Below are 25,924 nucleotides of genomic sequence, written 5' to 3' on the forward strand. Positions count from 1 at the left end.
AGATTAAACTTCTTCAGAAGTTCCTTCACATACTTGGTTTGGTGAACATACGTTCCTTCTGATGTTTGATTTATTTGTATTCCAAGGAAATACTTGAGTTCTCCCATCATGCTCATTTCAAACTCAGCCTGCATAGACTCAGCAAACTCCTTTCCAAGTGTAGCATTAGATGTTCCAAAAATAATATCATCTACATATATTTGACAAATTAAAATATCCCTTTTAAAGGTTTTACAAAAGAGAGTAGTGTCCACTTTTCCTCTAGTGAAACCATTATCCAGAAGGAAAGAACTTAAGCGTTCATACCAAGCTCTGGGAGCTTGTTTCAATCCATACAACGATTTCTTTAGTTTAAAAACATGATTAGGAGACATAGAGTCTTCAAAACCAGGAGGTTGATGGACATAAACTTCTTCATCTATATAACCATTTAAGAAGGCACTCTTAACATCCATCTGATAGAGAGTGATGTTATGTTGAGTGGCAAATGAAATTAATAGACGAATAGATTCTAACCTGGCCACTGGTGCAAAGGTTTCTGTATAGTCAATCCCTTCTTGCTGACTATAACCCTGAGCCACCAGTCTGGCTTTGTTCCTTACCACTTCACCTTTCTCACTGAGCTTGTTTCTGAAGACCCATTCTGTACCGATTATATTGAATCCATCTGGTCTAGGAACAAGATCCCAAACATCATTCCTTGTAAACTGATTCAGTTCTTCTTGCATAGCAATTATCCAGTCTGGATCTTCTAGAGCATGATCAACAGAAGTTGGCTCGATCAAAGATACAAGACCTAATTGACAGTCTGCATTGTTCTTAAGGAATGCTCTTGTTCTGATTGGATCATCCTTCTTTCCAAGAATGACATCTTCTGAATGACCAGAGATGAGTCTGGATGATCTTCTGACAGATGGTTCTTCAGAAATGCTTAGATTCTCCAGAGAAGCTGATACTTGATCTTCAGATTCTTTTCTTCTGAGAAGCTCTGCTTCTGATGCGTTGCTTCTTGGCTCAACAACTTCTGATATATCAATATCACAATCTGCAAAATTATCAAACTGCTTTGGTTTTTCAGAACCAAGCTTATCATCAAACCTGATATTGATTGATTCTTCCACAATCAATGTTTCAGTATTGTATACTCTGTAGCCTTTTGAGCGTTCAGAATATCCAAGAAGGAAACATTTTTGTGCTTTGGAATCAAACTTACCAAGATGATCTTTAGTGTTCAGAATAAAGCATACACATCCAAAAGGATGAAAATATGAAATGTTGGGCTTTTTATTCTTCCACAATTCATAAGGAGTCTTATTTAGAATAGGTCTGATAGAGATTCTATTCTGAATATAGCATGCAGTGTTTATTGCTTCTGCCCAGAAATGCTTAGCCATATTGGTTTCATTGATCATGGTTCTGGCCATTTCTTGCAGAGTCCTATTCTTTCGTTCTACAACTCTATTTTGCTGTGGAGTTCTAGGACAAGAGAAATCATGGGCAATACCATTTTCTTTGAAGAATTCTTCAAAGGATCTGTTCTCAAATTCACCACCATGATCACTTCTAACCTTTATGATTTTACACTCTTTTTCAGATTGAATCTGAATGCAGAAATCAAAGAACACTGAATGAGACTCATCCTTGTGTTTCAAGAATTTTACCCACGTCCAGCGGCTATAATCATCTACGATGACTAATCCATATTTCTTCCCTCTGACAGATGCTGTTTTGACTGGGCCAAACAGATCAATGTGCAAGAGTTCTAATGGCCTTGAGGTAGAAACAACATTCTTGGACTTGAATGCAGGTTTGGAGAACTTGCCCTTCTGACATGCTTCACAAAGAGCATCTGATTTGAATTTCAGATTAGGGAGTCCTCTGACAAGATCCAGTTTGTTAATCTGAGAAATCTTTCTCAAACTAGCATGACCTAATCTTTTGTGCCAGACCCACTGCTCTTCAGAAACAGACATAAGACAAGTCACCTTCTGACTCATAAGATCTTGCAGATCTGTCTTATAAATGTTGTTCTTCCTCTTGCCTGTAAATAGGATTGAGCCATCCTTCTGATTTACAGCCTTGCAAGACTTTTGATTAAAGATTATATCATAACCATTGTCACTCAATTGACTGATAGATAAGAGGTTATGTGTTAATCCTTCTACAAGAAGTACATTAGAAATGGAAGGAGAGTTACCAGACTTTATAGTTCCAGAGCCAATTATCTTGCCCTTCTGATCTCCTCCAAACTTGACTTCTCCTCCAGATTTAAGCACCAGGTCTTGGAACATAGACCTTCTTCCTGTCATGTGTCATGAGCATCCAGAGTCCAGGTACCACGACATGTTGTGCTTTGTCCTTTTTGCAGCCAAGGATATCTGCAATAGGAATAATCTTATTCTTAGGTACCCACATTTTCTTGGGTCCTTTCTTGTTAGATTTTCTCAAGTTCTGATTGAACTTGGGTTTAACATTGTAAGCAATAGGAGGAACAGCATGATAATTTTTAATGTGAGTTTCATGATATTTCCTAGGTTGTGTCACATGCTTTTTGGTGTGTGTTATGTGAAAATTTTGAGCATGTGAAGTGTGCCTAATATCATGGGAGTGGCCATACTTGAACTGATCATACAATGGCTTGTATGTGAATTTCATTTCATCAACAGGTTCAAGTTTGTATGGGGTTTCACCCTCAAAACCAATGCCGACTCTTTTGTTTCCAGACACAGCATATATCATAGAAGCTAGCTGACTTCTGCCAATACTTCTAGATAAGAACTTCCTGAAACTTAAATCATATTCTTTCAGAATATGGTTTAGACTAGGAGTGGATTTTTCTGAATCAGAAGGAGATCCAACATTATTGGATAATTTTAAAAGTTTTTCTTTTAATTCAGAATTCTCCAACTCAAGCTTCTTTGTTTCAAATTCTAATAGCTTTTTCAGCTTTTTGTATTTGAGACTAATCTGAGACTTGAATTCCAGAAGTTCTGTTAGACCGGAAACTAACTCATCTCTAGTAAGTTCAGAGAATACCTCTTCAGAATCTGATTCTGATGTAGATTCTGATCCGTCATCTTCTGTCGCCATCAGCGCACAGTTAGCCTGCTCATCTTCAGAGTCTGAATCATCTTCTGACTCATCCCAGGTTGCCATAAGACCTTTCTTCTTATGAAACTTCTTCTTGGGATTTTCCTTCTGAAGTTTTGGACATTCATTCTTGAAGTGTCCAGGCTCATTGCATTCATAGCACATGACCTTCTTCTTGTCAAATCTTCTGTCATCAGAAGATTCTCCACGTTCAAATTTCTTTGAACTTCTGACGCCTCTGAACTTCCTTTGCTTGTTCTTCCAGAGTTGATTTAGCCTTCTGGAGATCAAGGACAGTTCATTTTCTTCTTCAGATTCTGATTCTTCAGGATCTTCTTCTCTAGCCTGAAAAGCGTTAGTGCATTTCATGATATTGGATTTTAATGCAATAGACTTACCTTTCTTTAGAGGCTCGTTTGCATCCAGTTCAATTTCATGACTCCTCAGGGCACTGATCAGCTCTTCCAAAGAGACTTCATTTAGATTCTTCGCAATCTTAAATGCAGTTACCATAGGACCCCATCTTCTGGGTAAGCTTCTGATGATCTTCTTTACGTGATCAGCCTTGGTGTATCCCTTGTCAAGAACTCTCAATCCAGCAGTAAGAGTTTGAAATCTTGAAAACATCTTTTCAATGTCTTCATCATCCTCCATCTTGAAGGCTTCATACTTCTGGATTAAAGCGAGAGCTTTAGTCTCCTTGACTTGAGCATTTCCTTCATGAGTCATTTTCAAGGACTCATATATGTCATAGGCCGTTTCCCTGTTAGATATCTTCTCATACTCAGCATGAGAGATAGCATTCAGCAAAACAGTTCTGCATTTATGATGATTCCTGAAAAGCTTCTTCTGATCATCACTCATTTCTTGCCTTGTCAGCTTTACGCCACTGGCATTTACTGGATGTTTGTAACCATCCATCAGAAGATCCCATAGATCACCATCAAGACCAAGAAAGTAACTTTCCAGTTTATCTTTCCAGTATTCAAAGTTTTCACCATCAAATACCGGCGGTCTAGTATAACCATTGTTACGGTTGTGTTGCTCAGCAGAGCCAGATGTAGATGTAGACTTTGCAGTTTCATCAGCCATCTTTTACTGAAGCGTTTTTCTCTTCCTGAATCTTTTCTAAACACGGTTAAGTGCTTGCACCTTAGAACCGGCGCTCTGATGCCAATTGAAGGATAGAAAAACACTTAGAAAGGGGGGGGGGGGGGTTTGAATAAGTGTAGCTTTAAAAACTTGACAGATAAAAATAAATTGCACAGTTATTTTTATCCTGGTTCGTTGTTAACTAAACTACTCCAGTCCACCCCCGCAGAGATGATTTACCTCAACTGAGGATTTAATCCACTAATCGCACGGATTACAATGGTTCTCCACTTAGTCAGCAACTAAGTCTTCCAGAGTCTTCTGATCACACACTGATCACTCCAGGAACAACTGCTTAGATACCCTCTAAGACTTTCTAGAGTATTCTGATCCACACGATCACTCTAGTTACAACCTGCTTAGATACCCTCTAAGACTTCCTAGAGTATTCTGATCCACACGATCACTCTAGTTCCTTACAACTTAATGTAATCAATTCTAAGAGTATTACAATTGCTTCTTAAAAGCTATAATCACAAACTGTGATATTTCTCTTAACGTTTAAGCTTAATCTCACTAATATATTACAACAGCAATGTAGTGAGCTTTGATGAAGATGAAGATTCTGAGCTTTGAATAGAACAGAGTTTCAGCAAGTTAATATGAGTTGTTTTGTTCAGAATCGTTAACCTTGCTTCTCATCAGAACTTCATATTTATAGGCGTTGGAGAAGATGACCGTTGAGTGCATTTAATGCTTTGCGTGTTCCGTACAGCATCGCATTTAATGTTATACGCTTTTGTCAACTACCTCGAGCCTTGTTCACGCTGTGTCTACTGACGTTGCCTTTAATAGCTTTTAACGTTCCTTTTGTCAGTCAGCGTAGCTTGCCACTTGTACTTCCTTCTGATCTGATGTTTGTGAATACAACGTTTGAATATCATCAGAGTCAAACAGCTTGGTGCAAAGCATCTTCTGATCTTCTGACCTTGAAGTGCTTCTGTGCGTGATACCATCAGAACTTCAGTGCTTCTGATCTCATGTTCTTCTGATGCTTCTATAGACCCATGTTCTGATTCTGCTTCGACCATCTTCTGATGTCTTGCCAGACCATGTTCTGATGTTGCATGCTGAACCCTTGAGACAAAGCTTCTGAGCGCTGAATTATGCATACTCTTTATATATTTCCTGAAAAGGAAATTGCATTGGATTAGAGTACCATATTATCTTAAGCAAAATTCATATTATTGTTATCATCAAAACTAAGATAATTGATCAGAACAAATCTTGTTCTAACAATGTTCAGTTTGGATATAAAACTATTGAATTTTGGAGCAGCTAGTGCCTTGGTCAGAAATCAGCCAATTGTTCTTGTGATGGAATTTGTAAAAGTCTAAGAGTTCCTTGTTGCACCTTCTCTCGAACCAAATGGCAGTCAATGTCCAAATGCTTAGTTCTCTCATGGAATACTGGATTAGAAGCTATGTGTATTGCGCTCTGGCTGTCACAGTAAAGAACCGGTTGTCTTGTAGATGTGACTTCCAAGTCTCTGAACAGATGAAGTAACCATTGGAGTTCACATGTAGCTGTGGAGAGAGCTCTGTACTCAGCTTCTGATGAAGATCTGGAGATTGTTTGCTGTTTCTTGGCACGCCATGAAATCAAAGAGGATCCAAGAAAGAAACAATAGCCAGAAATTGATTTCCTAGAATCTATGCATCCTGCCCAGTCAGAATCTGAGTAGCCTAGGAGCTGTATTTCAGAATCTCTAGGAAAAAGAAGTCCTCTACCAGGGTTATGCTTGAGGTACCTGATTACTCTACATGCTGCATTGAAATGGGTCATGGTAGGAGCATGGAGAAACTGACTTAACTGTTGAGTAGCAAAGGTAATGTCTGGCCTTGTTGTATTGAGATACAACAATCTACCAATTAGCCTCCTGTATGCAGCTACATCCTCAAATGGCTTGCCATTGTCTTGATGTAATTTTATAGATGGATCAAGAGGAGTAGATGCAGGCTTGGAACCAAGTAAGCCAGAGTCATTGAGAAGATCCAAACAATACTTTCTTTGCGAAATGGTAATGCCTGATTTAGAGTGAGCCACCTCCAGACCTAAGAAATACTTTAACACACCCAGGTCTTTGATTTTGAAATGACTGTCAAGGATAGTCTTGATCCTTTGAAACTCACTAAGAGAAGTACTAGCTAGTATGATGTCATCCACATATACTAGGAGGGCTGTGAAGTCTGTAGCAGTCTTTAAAGTAAAGAGAGAATAATCTGAAGTGGATTGGATGATCACAAAATGCATTGGCTATTATTTGCTCATTTTGGATAAAACGTACAAGTGTCAATACAATGAGTATTTATACTCTACAATACAAGTACAATATTGAAACTAATACTAGCCCTTAGATCTAATCAATCTCAGCCATTGATACTTCAACACTCATCCCCCCCCTCTTCATCGTAAAAATCTTTGGACTTTGACAATCTTATTATTTGAAATGAAGTTCTTTTCATAGCATTGAGAGAAAAAACTATTGAGAAAAGAACTCTTGGAATGTACAGAATCGTTAAAGTTATCTTCATCATAGAGTGCAGAATATTGTTTTACTTATTGTCGTTGTTCAGAGAATATTACGTACAAATTGGAAATCTAAAACAAACAATATAAACTTTATTTGAAGGACTACACATGACATTATACAAATACATTCCTAGTTACATGCAGGAGCTCATCAAGCTAGATATATTCAGTCTTTTTTCTCAGAAGGCACAGAAAACCTCCAAATTCCTGCCAAGATACTGCCAAAGATAGAATGAAACACACTTGAAACAGCACAAGGTACTGTTGTTAGAGGATCTCCAAAGTGCTTAGTAGCTAGAACAACACCAAGAGCTGCGTTCTACAATAAGGAGTAGTCGGAAAAAACTTAGGCCAAATTGAACAAAGGATCACATAAAAAAAATTGTAGCGAGTTGCATATGTTTAATCAATGAGGCAATTAATGAACACTAATTTTACCTGCATGCCAACCTCGATGGATATTGTTCTTGAAGATGTCACGTCTAGCCCAAGCATCCTTGCAAGTATGTAACCAAAGAAGAATCCAGAAGCATGAAGAAGGCAAGATGCTAAAATCACCTGTCCACTAGACATAAGAATTGATGATGAACTTTGGGCAATGGCGTTTCCAGATAACATTGCTGCAGTTGCTACAGCCATTGGTGGCATCAATGGAGAGATAAGTTTTACAAAAGGTTGGAAATATTGAACCAGAAATGCACCGGTCAATACAGGAAGAAGCACAACCTGTTGAGAGAGAATAGAAACATAATTCACAGTAAGACATAGACGCATCACAACTAAGCAAACACCTATTTAAATTGGTTGATATGAGAGCTTATCACTAGCACATCCATTTGAGAGACTGTTTGAGAGAGCTTATAAAAATAAGTTATAACATGGCCATCGATTATATGTAGCTTATAGCTTATATGAAAACATTTAATTGTTGTAGAAGTAGTTTATATGATAACCACTTGTGTCATAAGGTATTTAATTAAGTTGTTTATCCAAACAGGCACTAATTAGAGATAAAGACTGCTCAAGAAGAAAAGCTTACTTGCAATGTAGACATCAATAAACCAGTTGCATCCACAGCAACATATTTACCGGCAAGTTTGGCTGTCAAAAAAGGAGTCATGATCTGCATTGTTAAGTTTCAGACAGTTAATGTGAGAAAAAGTTTACAGTTAAAATATACAGGACTTCATATTAAGAGATACAAACCACAGCAGATAGAGTGCTGGCAGCTGTCATTATCACAGAAAGTGCCACATTTCCGCTAGCAAAGCAAATAAATCATCAAATCACTTTGTTAATAATCGATTAATAGTATTCTTAATTGAAAGAAAAGAAATCATGTACCGTGCAAGATATGTTACAATATTACTAGCTGTGCCTGCAAAAAAAGACTATATAAAATAAGTGAAAAGGTAGACAGAACGCAAAAATCACAAGATGAAAACTCATACCCCCTGGACAGCAGCCAACTAGTATTAAACCAGCTGCATAATGTGATGGAAGATTTAAGAGTTTGCTTACAAGAAATGCGGATATTGGCATCACCTGAAAATATTCACCATGATTTTGAATGCAGGTAGTGATTTTTACACACATCACATAACACCAACATGGACATAATATTGGTTATAATTACAAAAATGAAAGTGATTGAATATAAAAATACACACATTCAAACTAAAGTGTTTGTGCTGTTTATAAATTTCATAGATCACATAAAAAAATTCTTGTGTTGTTTCTCTAAAGAAGTAAGATTCGTTTTGTATCTTTGAAAAAAGGTAAATTGCAACTTCACTGTTTTCATAAAAATATAAAGTTAGAAACTAAAACATTGATCGGTAGTTTTGCAAAGATATTAAATTGCATTTTTTTAGATGATTCTAAGCTAGGATAAATATGCGACATCCTACTCATTCACATTTAAGGGGTGAAAATATAGTCGTGAATCTACCGGACAAAAAAAAATGTAAATTTCATTTATTGTGGTCATCAACAAGGGACAGCAGCAATGTCACCTATTAAAAAAGACGTTTACGTGTCTGCGTCAGTGTTGGACACCGATATTTACATGACACGCACATTTGTGATTATTTTAAATTAATTCATTTTTTTTAAATTATTATCAGCATCAACGTGTCACTGGCGATGTCGTGTCATGTGTCCTTGCTTCATGGACAAGGACTAAATCAAACTACTTTTACCAAGGTCAAATCCATTTTCCATTAACATCTTAATCAAACTAGTAAATTTAAGATAGATAAGTAGCATACTAACCGAATATTGAAGGAAAAAACCAGATAAAACTTCTTTAGGCATACAAAAAGCAGACCGAAGATCATCAAGAGTTAAAGTCATACCCATACCAAGCATAATTACACTAAGTCCCACTGTACACAGCTTAGGAGTGACCCAGTTAAACGAACTCGGTCTCACCAAACCCAACACACACCCAATCGTCACCCACAATGGAAAAGCTGTGGATATTGCCTCACTACCAACCTCAATCCACTCCCCAACACTCCTTCGTTTATCTCCACTGAAACCGTTTGATGAAATGCCGCAACGAAGTGGACATACTTTAGAGTCATATATTCTGTCGGATCTTGATGTGGAAGGGAATAATAAGAGTGGTTTTGGTTGAAGATTGGATCTTAATGTAAGTTTATTTGTTTGATGATTCAACAAAATGGGTTTAGAATTGCGGTGGATTATTCCGTTTAAGTGTGGAGAGAATGCAATTGATGTTTGCATTTTGGTTTAACTGTGAAATTGATGTAGCTTTGGATCTTTGATGCACTTGTTCGAAGATAGATCCCATTTGAAGATTCGTTGTAATAGCATTTTTAAAATATTTGAATTTTTTAATTTAACGTGTTTCATGTGGAATTGCTACTCATGATGAATCTAACAAGTGCTGCTGGTCAGGGTGGTCATAGCTGCCCAACTTCACCTTCAACTCAATTTCCACTCTATTTATAACTTGTTTGGCTGAGAAAGTATAGAGGAAAGAAGAGAAAAATAAAAGAAGAGAAAATGAAAAATATAAATATGATTATTTAATAATTTGGTGAGAGGGAAAAATGAAAATAAAAAAATTAGAGGAAATAAATGTGTGCATTTATATACTGACATGAATATTTTTAAATAAAGTAAAATAAAATAATATTAATTAAAATTTAAACTAATAACTAAATTACTATCATTTTAAATTTTAAATTAATTAAGGAATTTTTTTTAATTTAATTAATTATAAATATTAGTTTTTAAATAATATAAAAAGAAAACTTAGGAATTATTTAATGTATTTAGAAATTCTTTTATAACAATAAATCAACAACTTAAAAAAATTAATCTATTTATACTGATTTTTAAAAATAACTAAGTAGATAAAATTTTAAATAATATTTTATGTCTTACAAGGTGACTCTTAATCCTAAAACTTCATATCTTGGTCAAGTCTGTTAGGACCATGCATATCTGTTAGAGGAGTTTCTTCAAAGAGGGAAGATGATTTGAAGTTTAAGCAGGATAAGTTTTCATCGCTTATTAGTAAAGGGAAAATTCAAGGTGACAAAACGTTGTTTTTATCAAAGAAAAAGTTGGGTCAAGGATGTCAATCTTAATGTCTCAACATTGTGCTAGACATTAGTATACTTATACTAAAGACAGGTGTTTGAACTAAAGATGTGTCTTCTGTGAAAGTGTGATTTTAACTTCTTTTTTTGTTTGACATCCTCGAAGGTCAAGTTCAACATTGGTTAACCAAGTAGTGGTTAATGACTCAAAAAAGGTGATTTTTTTCTTATCTCTCTTACCTATCTTAGATCTTCAACTAAGATAATTGCAGTGTTTTAAAAACCGGACCGGACCGGCAGGTCGGACCGGTCGAACCGGGAACCGGCCAAGTAACCGGTCTGGTTCAATAGTCAGATCGTGTATGCCATCAAACCGGTGGGAACCGGTGAAAACCGGGAAAACCGGAAAACCGGCGGTTTAATTGCTTTTTTTTTTAAACTTTTTTTTTAACTTTTCTTTTAACTTTTTTTTTAAAATTTTTTTTTAACATTTCTTTTAAACTTTTTTTTTTAACTTTTTTTTAATATATTTAGTAGTGTATTAGTTAAATAGCATTCTCACATAGTTTTTTTCGTTAGTGACAAATTAAAAACTTTATTGTCTATTTGTTATATTTGCTAATAAATTTTCTTAAATAGGATATTGAATTTTATTTGATTTTCTTTTTAGGAGGAGCCTATTTTGAATTAAATTTGGTACACATTGGAGTTATTTTGTTATAAACTATTCAATTAGATTATGTTGTAATTAGACTTTGTTTGCAATTAGACTTTGTAATTTTTTACTATTTTGTTATGTGTAATACCTTTGTTTAAAATTTGAATTTAAGTTATGAAATTGTGAATTTATGATATGATATTTTTAAAAAATTTAAAAGCTAGTTATATTTTTTTAGAGACTGAATCATCCGGTTCGACCGGTTTTATACCTATATAATGACAGGTCTATTTAACCGAGTTATCCGGTTTAATCCGGTTTGGTCGTGCGGTTCGACCAGTGACCCAGTGGTTCGACCGATAAACCAGCGACCCAGTACCCTCACCGGTTCGATGACCGGTCCGATTTTTAAAACACTGGTATTTTGACTCTGTCAATTCCAGACACTTGACTGCAGCAAAAGTGTTTAACTGATGGGTGTTCAGTCTCAATCTATCAACCTTTATTTGTGTTCATGATATTGCAAAGGGAATTAAAGGCAGTGGATGACTGAAGATTACTGAATGGAGTATCTAAGTCTTAGTAATGATCTTCTCACTAAATGACTAATGACTTTTGTGAAAAACATAAGTCAATTTTGTGAAGTCTGAAGGTACTGTCATCGAGAAAATGATGTTTTATCTCTAAGGAGATATATGAAGCTCTTGAGAGAATTTAAGAACAATTGTTATTTGTGTTCACCATAAATGTTTAGTTGTTTATTCTCTTACTTGGTATTCAAGGAAGATTAATAAAAATGTCACACTAGAAGGTGCAACATCATACTATTCCAAAACTTCAAGATCTACTCTAATGGATCTGACCAAGTCTAATGCAAGGTGAATGAATATCTTGATGGATAGAAACAGGTAAATTTTTTCTTATGGATCTATAAGGAAAATATATTATCTGAGAAGTCTTTAAAGATTCTTATCTTATCCTAAATGGAGAACAAGGTATGCTTCTGAGTTTTTTTTAAGAGAGGTACCTTTAGTGATGTTCAATCACATGTTGAAGCATTACCTCAGCAAGTGGATATTCCAGAAATTTTGAAAGACTCTCAGGCACTGAAAAAGAAAGCTCTCAAGAGAACATTAATTGGGAGTTCACTATTTGGAGTTATTTTAGTCTGGATTTATTAGTAGTTTAAAGATAAAAAACTAATGATTGTAAATTATGAAGTAAAAGATTTATCTATGAAGATAGTATTATTGGAGGATATTCGGGTCACTAGATTATAATTAATTGATTCCTAGTATGTCTTGAAGATTAGGTTTTGTTTAAGTAAGATGTATTTTCAATTGTGGTTGGTTACTAAAAGAGTAGAATGTCAAATTGATGTCATGACATTGTAGTGTAACATTCTACTGCTATCAAGGTACACGAATTTTATTTTGCTTATAGAACAAAGTCATTGGTACTATCATCATTACGTCAGAAGTCTTGCTGCAGGCAAGTATTGACTTTCCTATGCATGGTATGGTTAAGAAGCCTTAAGAAGAATCATTCATCATAACTTAAAATGCAAGTTATATTGAGAAAAATGAGGGGTAATTCTGGAATTTCTCTACTAAGGAAGTATGGTCGTGACTGTTTGGACGGTTGTGTCAACTATATTCTCTAACCTAGTGATGTGTGCAATCTCAGAAAAAAAAAACATTTTTATGGCATGAAGAATGTCATTTCAAATGCTTTAACATTTTCCAACATTCAAAAACTTGAAAAAAGAGAAAGCTGGCAAGAATGTGCCTTTCTCTCATGGTGAGTGGTGCACTGTTACTACAATTGATCTTTACCTTTGACACAGGTTGGTTACAAACAAGGTGTCGCTACAATCTAAGTAACTCTTTCTGTATTTAAAAGTCTTACTACCTTACCATCCTTACAAGTTGCGTTTCTACATGAGTATGTCTTCTAAATTTGCTAATGCAAAGAAAGGTTATATGCTAAAAATCCAAAAGGAAATGTGTTCTGGTACAAAGAAGGGAGTGTCGAACACTATAATGGATGTTGGAACATCTACTGAACATCCAGAACAAGGAAAACATCTATGACCATGATGAAGTCCCTCAAGAAAAAGCATGATCAAATACTTGATTAAGTCTTAGAAATTGATAAAGATTGGGTCCATTTTATAAATCCAGAAGGCAGTGTTGGATAACTAATATATGCTACCTGTTACAAACAAAAGGGGGTGTCTTTCCTTTTTAGTCGTTTTTTTTCTTTTAACCATTAGTTTTCTCCTTTGAGTTTGTGTCTTTGGTCATGTTGGTGTTTCTGTTTAGCTCTTCTTCTTTTTTCTTTCTGTTTTGGTAGTGCAGTTTGATTTGCATTATGCCGTGTGTTTTTTTTCCTCTTCTTTCTACTTTATGCGGTGCAATGTTTAATTCCTTCTTCGGATCTCGCTCCTAAAAACAATTTAAAGTACACAATATATAATATAAATAATAATTAAAATTAAATATTATTCGAAAATGTTACCTCTTTGTGTCAAGTCGACGAGCAACATGATCTTTGTACTATACTAGAAGAGATGTGTCATACAACTCTCCTGAAAAATAGTGGTGTTGCCCAGGCTTGCTCTCCTTGTTGTGCACCCATTGCCTAATAAGCTCAGAAATTTTCTACCTAGATATGTCACACTCAATGATCCTATTGTCATGTTCCTTTCCACGCACCACTGGTCAAAGAATATTTTTTAAACATAACAATAGACCGTTTTAAAATTAAATAACATATCATATGATTCAACATCAAGACATTATGTGAAGAAAAAATGTGAATCGAATGACTTAAGGAATCACGTGAAGAAAAAATATTGATCGAAAAACTCAACATTTAGACATCTGATAGTGAATTTTTTTATAAGAACTAGATTCCTCGAGTATAAAGTTTGGTGAATATTATCAAAATTAAAATAGACCTGTTTATTTGGATAATCTGTGAGAACTTCTACAGATCTAATATTTGTAAAACTTTTGTTATGAATAGTTTCCTCAAACTCTCTTAACTCTCATCTCATTAATCTGATTGTTTGATAGCGAGATAAGGAGGAAATGAATTTTTTTCAAGTTTTACTATTTATTGTCTTGCAAACGAGTTTTAGAACGGTGTGCTTTTTGCCTACGCAAAAGTAAGACGGGATATGTTGTGTTGGATGTATGATAAGATAAGAAATTATAGGATTGGATATGAAAATATTAGAGAGTGTTGGGGTAGAACTTATAATAGAGAAGATGGTGGAAAATATAATTAAGTGATTTAGGCATGTAGAGAGATGACCGGTAAATTCAATGGTAAGAAGAGTAGATCAGAGTGAGAAAAATCAAACAACTAGAAAAAAAATAAAAGAGAAAGAGAGGAGTTATTAAAAAAGATCTTCGGATTAATGTTTGGGATAGAACATTACTGTAAAAGTTGATGCATGTACCTACCTCATTTAGTGAGATAACGAATGATTGTTGTTTACTTGATGGAAGGGCGTCACTGATTTTCTAACAGCAGTATCCTTAGGGTGTTTGAAAATTCGAACAGACAGAGTCTACAATAGATATCGTTTTACAATCTGCATTGAGTTACTTCTGGGCATGTAAAACGACTAGTAAAGTCTAAATCTTTGATTGGAAATCATTACTTAATAGACTGCCAACCATATATTAACTTTGAAAGCGAGGTATCATTGTGGGTGTGCTCAATTTGTTGGTCCATTTGGTGACTAGAAATTGCATTTTGTTCAAAGATGGATTGCTTGTGGTTGGAGAAATAGTTAATCACATTAAACTTAGAATGTGGGAGTGGTTTAAGTCATTTCGCAATGGTCATTATAAAATTTCATTGGATAAATTGGAATAAAGATTTATGTGTCTAATTTGTAAGAGTTGAAGTATCCTTTATACTCTGTCTATTAATCTCATTCCCATTGTTGTTTATAAAAAAAATTAAAATAGAAGAAAGGTGGATAATTGTTGGAGGAAATGACAAAATTTCACAATACAATCTCCTAGCCATCTCATGCTACTTTCATATCCTCAAAGATCTACTAAAATAATAAAATAAACATTCTTCTATTTATTGAAAACTACTTTTTTTTTTTTTTTATGTTCTCATTGTTGGAATAATTTATAGGATTAAAAGTGAATCTTTTGATATCTATATGTTTATCACAAGTCAATGAAACTGAGATAATAATAATCACTTCTTGCTCATTACAGACACAAATAAAATAATACAGGAAATAGATCACTTCCAGCAATCTACATGCCTCTCAAAATAATATGAATATATTTGTTTCTTACATCATATGTACTTCAAAAAAATGCCTCACTCAATGTGAGAGAGGCCACCAACAAATGCAGAAATGGTGCAAAATACATTTCTTTCTATAATACTACCATTTGAACTTCAATACATACTTCACCTTCCCCCAAAAAGACATACAATATATACAGAATATCTGAAGTTATTCTTCTTTGCAGCTTCTGGTCACTCTCAAGGGTGCAACAGACATTGTACCAATAATTTGAACCAAATAGCAACATTGCGAGCTCCGGTTTCAGACCATATATCAAGCCGGCAGCAGCAAAACTTCATATCTAATAACTTCTTCGAATCTGTTTTGTAGAGGGAAAACAAGATGTTACTTTTAGAACTGTCTTAAAAATTCGACGAAGTTCTCTTTTTCTTGTTAGTTGAAAAGCCGCATACAGATTACAATTGAGATTTTATATGCAAAGTTCATTTCATATGCGAAGCGGCTAATCCCAAAAATAGAATTGGGGTGCGAGATAGGGCTAAATTTATGATTGTGATTAGATTATCTATTCTTCAAAGACACTGTTATTTAGGGGGGAAACCTATCTCATACAATGAGCAATGAGCAAAAATTCTGATATAAGAATGACCATAACCAATTTCAGACAACTTTCTTCACGCCACGGACTGTGAAAGACGAGAAATCTTAATAAAAAATAGTGTATCAGATTGTACCTTCGTCTTTACAGCAGAAGTGATCATGCATATGACACGATCAACGGTTCTTCGACGGCTCTTCTAGATTTACTCTCATAGTGGAAGTATAATATCAACTGAGTCATTCCCAAAATGGTTCCTATCCCATTTGGCACCTATAAAATCCAGCAGAGATGCACAATTCAGACAAAAGGGTATTTCAATAATAAATAGAAGAAAAAATAGGCGAGGCGAAAAGAACTTACATAGATGAAGATATCATCGCTGAGTATTCCGTAAACTAAGAAAGACGTGCTCATTAGGAAGGTGGAAAGTGAGAGATAAAATGGCATGAACTCAACACTTTTTGTCTGGATAACCAATTTCTGCAAAATTCGTATAGGTAGCAATGTAAGCGATTTCGTCTAGGCTCAAGCTAATAGATACAACACAACATTAACTAATTGTCTGAATAACCAATTTCTGCAAAGTTTGTATAGGTAGTAATCAGGACCGTCTTTGAGAGCGTGCAAGGCAGACTATCGTACAGGGTCCAAAATTTGTCATAGTTACATATTTGTCCCAATTAAATAGTGGTTAAACTACGATTAATCTACACCAGGCCTCCAAAAAACTTGAAACAGCTCTGGTACTAATGTAACTGACTCAGTCTAGGCTCAAGCTAATCAATACAGCACAAGATTAACAATATATATGTAGGAAACAACATACTTACAATTATAAACAACGGAGACGCAAACATCGAAATAAGAGACACACAACTCAAAATCCCAACAAAGAGGCGGCGCATTATAACATCGTCAATTAGCAAACTCCCAATCAATATGATCGCAAATACGCCAAGAACACCCATCAACCATACAAGCATTCTCACCTAACAAAAAACACAAAACACAACACAACAACTTAGAAATTAATCAACAACTTTTTTCATCTTTATCATATTAAAAGCTTCGAAAACCAACCTTCTTTTCTTTCTCAGCACTCATCATGAAGAGGATTATGTACACAAACTGAAAAACCGCTCCAATCGAATTAACCGTTGTAACCAAAATATTATCATGTGATATCAAAGGAGTTCCATACCACAAACAGATTAAACAGTTCAATAAGGAGTAAATATATGGCAACCCTGAGAACATTTCTGTTGACCCATTTCTGATAATTCTCCTAAATGTAGGTCTGAAATTCAAAATTCAAAACAAGAATCAACAAAATGAAAAATAAACAAAAACTACAACTTCAAAATGAGCTCAATTATTCAAACTTACATTGGAGATACAAATAACCCAAAAGCAAAGATGTTACCTACAAACAACCAAGAAAATACATTAAATTGAAACCATAAACAAAGAAAATTGGTAAAAATTATCAAGAAAGTTAGAGAAAGAAAATACCAGCAATTCCAGCTGCATCTTTGGCAACTTTATAAATGGCAAGTGAAGCAAACAGAGACATTAATCTTTCAATACAAGAACAATACAAGAACAAAATAGACTAAAGAAACTAATCAAAACCCTGAAATTTTGTTGTTGAATAGTAAATTTGAGACAAGCTTTTTTGCTCTTTATTTGTCTCTCAAATCAATAAATTCTTCTACCTTTTGTAGCTAATAGACAAAGAAAATTTATGAATGAAGTGTCAAATGTTGTATGAGGAGGAAGAGGGTGATAAATGATTAAATACTAACCTCATAATATATAATATTGTATACATAGCTATAAATAAAGAAAAATGAGATTTGTATTCTTAAAATTGCATGTCAAAAAGGTGGTTTTTTCTAATTTTATGTTATATTAGTGTATTTTTAAAATTCTTACAAGTTTATGAGATAAAAAAATAGGAGAGAGACAGATATAATAACATATAATTGGCATATACAGTATTAAATATGCTATATTAATTTCAAATACTATCAAATAAAATTTTGAAATTATGAATATTTTAAAAAGGAATTATTTTTGTTTTTTTAAATTGATTATATATTAAAATGTCAAATTCGTTTTTATATTTAATTTATATCTTATATTTTATTTGCTCACTAATATAAAAAACTGAATTACAATATTAGGTGTTATAAATATGTCTTTCATTTAATTCAAAAAACTAGATTATTTGTTTTTTTACTAAATAAAATATTCATTCATTCTAATCTATAGAGTATATTGTTGCAATACAAATTAAAAATCGCCAAAAACAAAAAGGATGAATCCGCAAACAAACTCACAGAATCCATGTTAATAGCATAAAACGGAAAATTGCATATGTCTACAAATATAACTATGACTATATTGAAATGTCTGAAATATTCATGCCTTCAGATCTGTAGCGTTAATGGCACCAAAGTCATAGATAAGATTTGCACTAGATTGAAACTCATCTTTTAATCTGAAACAAATGAACACTGCGCACAAAGACAGAAAAATAAAATACAACACACAAAGACGGGAAATCAAAACAAACAACGACGCACTAAAATGACGAAATCACAAAAAAAAACTAAATATATTGAAAATCACTCATTTAACTAATAGAGAAACAAGAACGATTTGGAGAGGTGATTTTGGATCAAAATCGATCCTAAATCACCCCCTCTCAAAGGATACAGAAGAAGAAGAAAAGTGACGATGGTTAGGGTTGAGAGAATGAAAGAATGTAGATTCGATTTCCACTACCGATTGAGAGAAAAAAAGTTAGATCATTTGTTAAATATCAAGAGTACTGTAGTTTAATGAATTTTACTTGTAATTTACATAAAATCTAATGAATTAATTGTTTTTAAGTAACTTTGTGAATCAATGTGCAATTAATTTTTAATAATAATAATAAATAAAATATTTTAATAAATTGATGTGAATATAATAATATTATCAATTGATAAATATGAATAAGATTTTATAATTTTAAAAATTAATTCAAATTTTATAATAAATTATATTTCGGTGTTCATCAAGATAAGAATAAATTTCGAGTTTAAAGTCAATGAACATTTAAAGTTATTCTTAAAGGTTAATTACTAGGTGAAGTTTTGAAATATAAAAATATGTTCTTCTTAATGTATCATATTCAAATCACCTTAGATGCTAATAATATCTTTATGGGTCTCGTTAGCCAGTGGCCCCTTAGAGTATGTTTGGATTGATGGAATATGATGGAATGGAGCGGAATGGAATAGAATAAGGTTATGTTCCATCGTTTGGATTGATTAAAAACAGATGGAATGGAGCGATATCAGATGGAATGCATTCCATCCTATTCCATCACTTTCCATCATTTTTTGTACCCTCCGATTTGGGCGGAATGACAAAATTGCTCTATTCCATCATGAATTATCCAAACAATGGAATGGAATATTTATTCCATTCCGCTCCGTTCCACTCTGTTCCATCCCGCTCCGTTCCATTCCGCTCCGTTCTTTTTATTGTATCCAAACATAGCCTAAGTAATGGTGAGACATTTAAAAAAAAATTTATAGAAAATATAATATTTCAATTTTTGAGGCATAAATACGCAGATTAGCCATTGTCATGAGGGCACATGTTAGCATTTTTCTATCTTCATATTTAAATAAATCATTTCTTTAATCGTGATACCAAATCTTCAAATAATTTTTGAGAAATTGAATAATTAATATATTATTATAAAGAAAATTTGAAATGTATTTATGAGTGGTTTAAGCAAATACTCGAATTATTAATTGAATTTATGATTCCTCTACATTAACCACATAAATTGACTTGGACTGGCTTTAATCTAATCTATTATCAAACTGTTTAAATTTTAATGAATTCAGTTCAATTGACATTGGCTCATTTATGGGTTGAGTTAAATTAGATTTTGGAATTGTATTTCAAATAAAAAAATTATTTTATTATAATTTTTTAATTATAAAAAAATTATTACACAATTCATTATAATTATATACATTTCTAATATAAATGGAACGAAAATATTTAATAAAATGTATTCACGTGACATAAAATTTGATAATACTAAAAAATTCAACAAAACACGTTATTTTCATAAAATATATAATTTAAAATTGATACAAAATAAAATAAAATAAATATTTAATATTATAATTAAGTAAATTTATTGGTCTAGAAATCCGAATAAAAATTATACAGATTATTATGTGTCAGATAAGATATATTTGTAATTGAATAAATTTGAATAATTTATAAATTAATTTAATTTAAGTCAACGGATTATTGGGTCAATCTTTCTCCCTAAACACCTAGTCCCATAAAAAATTGAATCATTAATATTAAGATGATGAAATGTATTTATGAGTAATTTTAGCAAATAATTATTGAGAAAAATGAAATAAAATAAAAAGGGTTTGTAGCCACGAAATAGAATTAAGGTAAGTTGCGTCCACATACACACGCAAAAGGGTTGAACGCAAGTGGTAACAACATAGGAGCTGGTCGTGTTATGCTTAGCTGTCACGATTGAGACAGGTGAGAGAGACTGCATCATCATTATCATGTTCCAAAGAAACCATGAATATTCAAAGGGGAGAAAAATATTAACACAAAAAAAAATTGAATTTGACATGTTTTCTACTTTTCTATTCTTTTTTTTTTCTCTCAAATTTAACTTAATCTTAACAAAGACTTGAGTAATTTAGACAGGTTCTCTTGTATATTGCGTAACGCATTATAAACCGACAGGAAAGAATGTAAATAAGTAAACGTGCCACATTTATATATATCAAAATCAAAAAGAAATTAATAAATAATAGTTTGTTTAAAAATAAGAAGAGAATTCATAAGGATTGAAACATGAAAGTGTTAAGAATTGTATAAGGATGGTAGACATTAAAAAAATCTCAAGTCCACGTCTTGCTGCTGGAAAACATGCTCATAACTTTCTAGTTTTAATCGGTGAATGTTTCTTTTTTTATTATAAATGTTGTTGTTTTGATTTTTTGGGTCTGGATTAATTCTGTGAATACATTTACGAAATTGTTCCATATGTGTATCTACTGAATATTTTCATGCAAATGTTAAAAAATGGTACTTTAGGATATGCATCTGCGAAAGCTGAAGGACATTTTTACCAATTCAGCGATGCTTGAGAGATGTATGGGTGAAGTTAGAAATTCTCTATAAATTTAAAATAATTAATTTCATTATAAAAAAAAAAATGACATAGTTTGTTACTCATTTGATTCTAATTTACTTCTATTTTTCAATAAACTTTATTATTATTATTTACTCGTCATTCCTTTTTTTTTTATTGATCTTTGACCATGTAAAAAATTTATGGAAAAGAGAATATCATTCGACTGTATTTTTTTTGTCGCTATTTTAAATTTCTGTATGTTTTTCTATCTTGTTTATTTTTGCAATAGTTTTCAATTACTCATAATTACCTTAAAGCGAAGATGATAATCATTTGGATTCTTTGATGGTACTAGAGCTCTTAAAATATTCCGATATATCGGATCGACCATAAACTCTATATTTTAACGTAGATCGGTGTCATACCCTAATTTTTTATTTTAAGATTTCACCTATCATTCATTCTCATATCATTTGCATGTAATCAAAGATCACAAGCATGGTATCTTCCTGATCCTTAACCCCTTTGGTTTGGCTTTTGTGGAAGATCGTCAAATACCCATTGTGTTTCATTTTGCATCTATGATTGTTATATTAACTTTGCTAACCTTATTCAAAATACAAAAATATTCCGCTTTCTTTTCTTATAGTACAAGGTAGAGACTTGCAATCAAGGGAGCAAAAGAGTGTCTAAGGTATAAAAGATCTTATTCAATGATCAAGAATGATTAGAGATTCAAGGTTTACTTGCTTTATGGTTGAAGATATCAAAGAATCAAGTTTGGTTTTTAAATTAGGGTTTTGATCCCCAAAATCAAGGTTTTGGTCAACAAGTGGTCCAAGAAGCTTTTACTTCAAGGCATGACCTATAATCTTAGGTCATATCCATGTCAAGTTCATTCAACTTCATTTGGTCAAGAGAAGTTCAAGCTTGGTGGATGATTTCAAAGTTGATTCAAGTATGGTTCATATGTTTATTTTCCTGCCATCTCCATCAAATTCTCAAGCAATTATCAAAGTTCTTCAAGGGACAATCAAGATTTCTTCAATTGGTGTTCAAGTGTTCATCATTGGGCCATTGGATGCAAAAAGATAGCAAAAATCACAAGTTAGTGCATGTTTGGTTGACCTAAATCAAGTATGGCATGTCACTTGGTCCAAATACCATAACTCTCTCATTTCTCAACATTTTTGAAATCTACTATGAACCAAATGTCACATTTGAACTTCTCTACAACATTGTTTCAAGGGTCAAACATCAATTTTACCTCTAAGTACCTTAATTTTGGATTTGGCCAAGATGCCCATTTGTACACAAAAGCATATCCAAAGCTTGGTTCGACCTATTGCTTGACCCAGGAATCAAGCCATGACCTGGACATGTCATCCATGCCATTTGCAACTCAAGCCTTCTTTTGATTTGATTCTTTTTGCATCTGTTTTTTAATCATCAAGTGATTATTTGGCACAAAGAAGATCTCAAAACGCACAAGTGGATTGCATTTGGCCTAAGCTCAAACATGGCGCCATGAACTATTCATTTCACCCAAGACCTGAAACCTGAAATCACCTAATCATCACTTGGGACTACCAGCACATGCAGAAACTTGTTTGTTGATGTAAAATGCTTAGAATGAAGTGAAAAATGACCATGTTTCATGCTAAACTCACGCATTTCACCCTCATTCTCACACGGATTACAAAATTAAAATTTCCAACTAGGTTCACACTAGATCTGATTTCACACGTACTATGACCTCAACAATTTTCCTATAGATAAAGGACCATTTTTTCTTTATTTGCAAGCTTGAATAGTCACAAAACCTCTGTCATTTTCATTCACGAAAAGCTTCAAAAACCAGAAATCCTTTTCCCAAATTGAGCTTGTTTTTGCTTCATTTCTTAGCCCAGAATCACTCACTAGCATCATCTTAAGCTAACTTGAACAACTGTTGAAGTTTGAAACCACCTGCAACCTTCTACTCGATTTTACCATTGTTGACCTTCGAAGCTACAACTGAAAAGGTAGTTGCGAGTTAAATTTCTGAGAAAATGAGTTACCACACTCTATGTCTTAGTTCATTGATTAAAAGCCCTCTCTTACCTAAAATCCCTCTCCAATTACTTAGAATATTTCTGATTTTCTCAAATTTTCTTGGAAATTTATTTGATATTTTGATGCTTATTTTGAATTTTCCATTTAATTTCCATTTTAAATCATTTTTAATACCTTTGATAAGTGATAAGTTTATCCCATTGTGTTATAAGTTTGAATGATTGAAATTGATGATAGATGATCCCTTGTTATATTTTTAGTGTGCTTGATCATTTCTCCTTCTCCATCTACTCCTTTTTGTTTTAATCACTATGTTACATTGTTTTAGGAGGACGATTTTGTATCATTCCTCTAACATGTATAATAAATAAATTTCTATTAACCGACCTCATATGGGTATGACTTTACATAAGTCCACTTACAATTGCTTAACATAGCGCTAAATTGTCTCGACTTGATTGATTTTTCATTAACACTAACTCTAACATTTAATTGTATTAACTTCTAAATTTTATTTGTATGCTCTTTATTTTTAATGCCATTTAATTTCATGTCATTTACATTCATGCCTTTACATTCTTGCCATTTTATTTTTCATTTACTTTATGCTTCTTATTATTTTATTCTCTTGCTTTATTAATTCAAAAAGAACAAAAACATGATAAAAATGGATAAAACCCTAAAGAAACATTCATCTAATCTTGTGGACTTTATGTTACTATCCCTTGCTTAAGGAGTATTTTGGACCTTAGGAGTTAGTGATTTCCTTTGATTGGAGTAGTTGTATTTGAGACTTTGTGATCCATCTGGACTTTCAACTTCAATTCAAGATTTGGCTCTGCTTTGGGAAACTTTTGATCTTTATTTGAAGACTTGGGATTTCCTTTGTGGCTCTGGGACCTTGTTACTTCTCTGGGACTTAATATTCATCTGATTATATGCTTGCTTGATTTGCTTATCTTGTGGCTTAATCCAAAGAGAAAGGAATACTCATTTTGACCAATGTCAAATGCATGCTCCATCTTGTGGTTAGTACACTTGCACACACTAAGGCTTTCTCCTGGGCTACCTTACAATAAGACCTTTTATTTCATGTCATTTACTTTATGGTTTAGAATAGTCTCTTCATCTCCTGCCAACTTTTTCAATTTTCAAAACTTCTCCCTATTTTCAAAACTTCTTCCTTCAAACTTCAAATCTTTTTTCAATGAACCTTGGCTTTGTCAAGTGATCTCAAAAATATTTTTCTTCATAAATGCTAAGACACTTAAGCATACTCAAACTCCTTTGAAAAGACCTCTAAAAAATACAAACCACGTCAAATTTTTTGTGTGTCTTTGTGCACTTTTCTTTTAAAACCTTTTTTTTTTAAGATTGGATATTAGTCTATTCTTTGTAGTGATGTAAACCACTATGCTTATAAAAATTAAGGGACCAAACTAGACCCTGGGTCAAATATAAGAGACGAAAAAGAGTATTAAGCCTATTATATGTTCTCTTTGTAATCCTTATTTTTACAAGTTATATTATTTAATTATTGAAATCATAGTATCTTTATTTATCTCTTATTTTGTCATCTCACTTTTTAATATGGTATCAAGGAATAACACATTTCTTTTCTCTTTGTTATGATTTGTTTATTTTCCTATTCAATTTATTGGTCTCATTGATTTGTGTGTTGCAATTTGTTTCTCTCCAATAAAATTTTTTTGATAGTAGTTCTTTTTGGTCATGCTGTTTAATTCTATTTGTGTTTTGAAGTCTTAAAAGAGTAGTAATGTCCAATGAAAAGAATTATTCTCTTCAATCTATTAGTGTTCATCTTAATGGATAAAATTATGATTAATGGAGCTACGTAATGAAAAAAAATTGAAAGGAAAAAAGGATTTGGAGTTATGTTGATGGAACTTCAGTTAAGTCCATCTATAAAAAAAGATAAAGTTACATATGCAAAAAAGTTGAAAACCTGGAATGTTAGTAATTCTAAGATCCTTACTTTGATCATTACTTTTGTTTCTCAATCAATAAGTGTGCAACTAGAAAAATATGATGTTGTCAAGGAGGTTTTGAATCAATCTAATTTTTCAAAACAATACCAACTAGAGATTGATATTAGGGTTCTTAAAAAAATAGTATGAACATTCAAAAAATCATTTGGCCGTGATTAATTTATGGTTTTAATGGGCTCACATGGAATAGCAGAATTAAATGTCGTTAAAACATATATCGACCAAAGAGAAAAGCAATGTGTTATTCTATTTCTGATGGCTTTTCGAGATGATTTGAGAATTTTCGTTGAAGTATTCTTCATCGTGCTCATTTTCCCATTGTTGATTCAATTGTTAATGAGTCGTTGGAAGAAAAATAAGACTCAAGTCTCACTTCAATCAAATTTCAAATAAAGGAACTATGAACACTCCTTCATCTGGTTTTGTTGTTCCTATTCACAAAGGAAAATCTCAAGGGATAATTGGAGTTGGCATTAATTAATGTGCTTTTTGCAAGAAAAAATGTCATTGGAAGTCACATTGTCTCAAATTGTTAAGAGAAATAGGAAGAATTGTAATATTTTATCATCTTAATTGTTAGAGGATTGTATTAGCCTCTTGTTAACGGGGTGAATCAGTATAAACTTATTGTATTTGATCTTCTATCCTTATTCTCTTTACCATTTTGCAATACTATTTATTCTCGAGAATATTTTAAAAATTGTAAATCCAACACAATTCAACCCCCTCCCTCTCTGATTTCTTGTGTTTTTCTTACCTTCAATATGATGGTGCAA

The 25,924-nt window shown here is 32.9% G+C and overlaps 3 protein-coding genes across 3 annotated transcripts; all 3 read right to left on the reverse strand.

Moving 5' to 3' along the window:
* Window positions 1–5,532: 5,532 nt before the first annotated feature.
* Window positions 5,533–6,495, reverse strand: LOC131650958 (uncharacterized mitochondrial protein AtMg00810-like). The gene has a single exon (XM_058920651.1). The coding sequence runs from the start codon at window positions 6,493–6,495 to the stop codon at window positions 5,533–5,535; it is 963 nt and encodes a 320-aa protein (XP_058776634.1).
* Window positions 6,496–6,730: 235 nt separating this feature from the next.
* Window positions 6,731–9,705, reverse strand: LOC131647745 (probable sodium/metabolite cotransporter BASS1, chloroplastic). The gene is made up of 7 exons (XM_058917596.1): window positions 9,049–9,705; window positions 8,226–8,319; window positions 8,119–8,152; window positions 7,981–8,035; window positions 7,814–7,897; window positions 7,213–7,500; window positions 6,731–7,093 (listed from the first exon to the last, which is right to left on the reverse strand). The coding sequence occupies exons 1-7, from the start codon at window positions 9,523–9,525 to the stop codon at window positions 6,941–6,943; spliced, it is 1,185 nt and encodes a 394-aa protein (XP_058773579.1). The 5' UTR covers window positions 9,526–9,705; the 3' UTR covers window positions 6,731–6,940.
* Window positions 9,706–15,269: 5,564 nt separating this feature from the next.
* Window positions 15,270–17,688, reverse strand: LOC131647746 (bidirectional sugar transporter SWEET2-like). The gene is made up of 7 exons (XM_058917597.1): window positions 17,412–17,688; window positions 17,286–17,322; window positions 16,980–17,196; window positions 16,730–16,888; window positions 16,260–16,379; window positions 16,033–16,169; window positions 15,270–15,656 (listed from the first exon to the last, which is right to left on the reverse strand). The coding sequence occupies exons 1-6, from the start codon at window positions 17,470–17,472 to the stop codon at window positions 16,056–16,058; spliced, it is 708 nt and encodes a 235-aa protein (XP_058773580.1). The 5' UTR covers window positions 17,473–17,688; the 3' UTR covers window positions 15,270–15,656; window positions 16,033–16,055.
* Window positions 17,689–25,924: the final 8,236 nt, after the last annotated feature.

The sequence above is a fragment of the Vicia villosa genome, linkage group LG2 (assembly GCF_029867415.1).
Source record: "Vicia villosa cultivar HV-30 ecotype Madison, WI linkage group LG2, Vvil1.0, whole genome shotgun sequence".
In the NCBI taxonomy this organism is placed as follows: Eukaryota; Viridiplantae; Streptophyta; class Magnoliopsida; order Fabales; family Fabaceae; genus Vicia; species Vicia villosa.

Coding starts and splice junctions, on each gene's coding strand:
- LOC131647746 (XM_058917597.1), bottom strand. CDS start 17,472: ATGTCTCTGTTTGCTTCACTTGCCATTTATAAAGTTGCCAAAGATGCA. Junction 17,197..17,285: donor GGGTTATTTGTATCTCCAAT/GTAAGTTTGAAT, acceptor TTTGAATTTCAG/ACCTACATTTAGGAGAATTA. Junction 16,170..16,259: donor GCGATGATATCTTCATCTAT/GTAAGTTCTTTT, acceptor TGGATTTTATAG/GTGCCAAATGGGATAGGAAC.
- LOC131650958 (XM_058920651.1), bottom strand. CDS start 6,495: ATGCATTTTGTGATCATCCAATCCACTTCAGATTATTCTCTCTTTACT.
- LOC131647745 (XM_058917596.1), bottom strand. CDS start 9,525: ATGCAAACATCAATTGCATTCTCTCCACACTTAAACGGAATAATCCAC. Junction 8,036..8,118: donor ATTGTAACATATCTTGCACG/GTACATGATTTC, acceptor TTGCTTTGCTAG/CGGAAATGTGGCACTTTCTG. Junction 7,094..7,212: donor CCATCGAGGTTGGCATGCAG/GTAAAATTAGTG, acceptor TCCTTATTGTAG/AACGCAGCTCTTGGTGTTGT.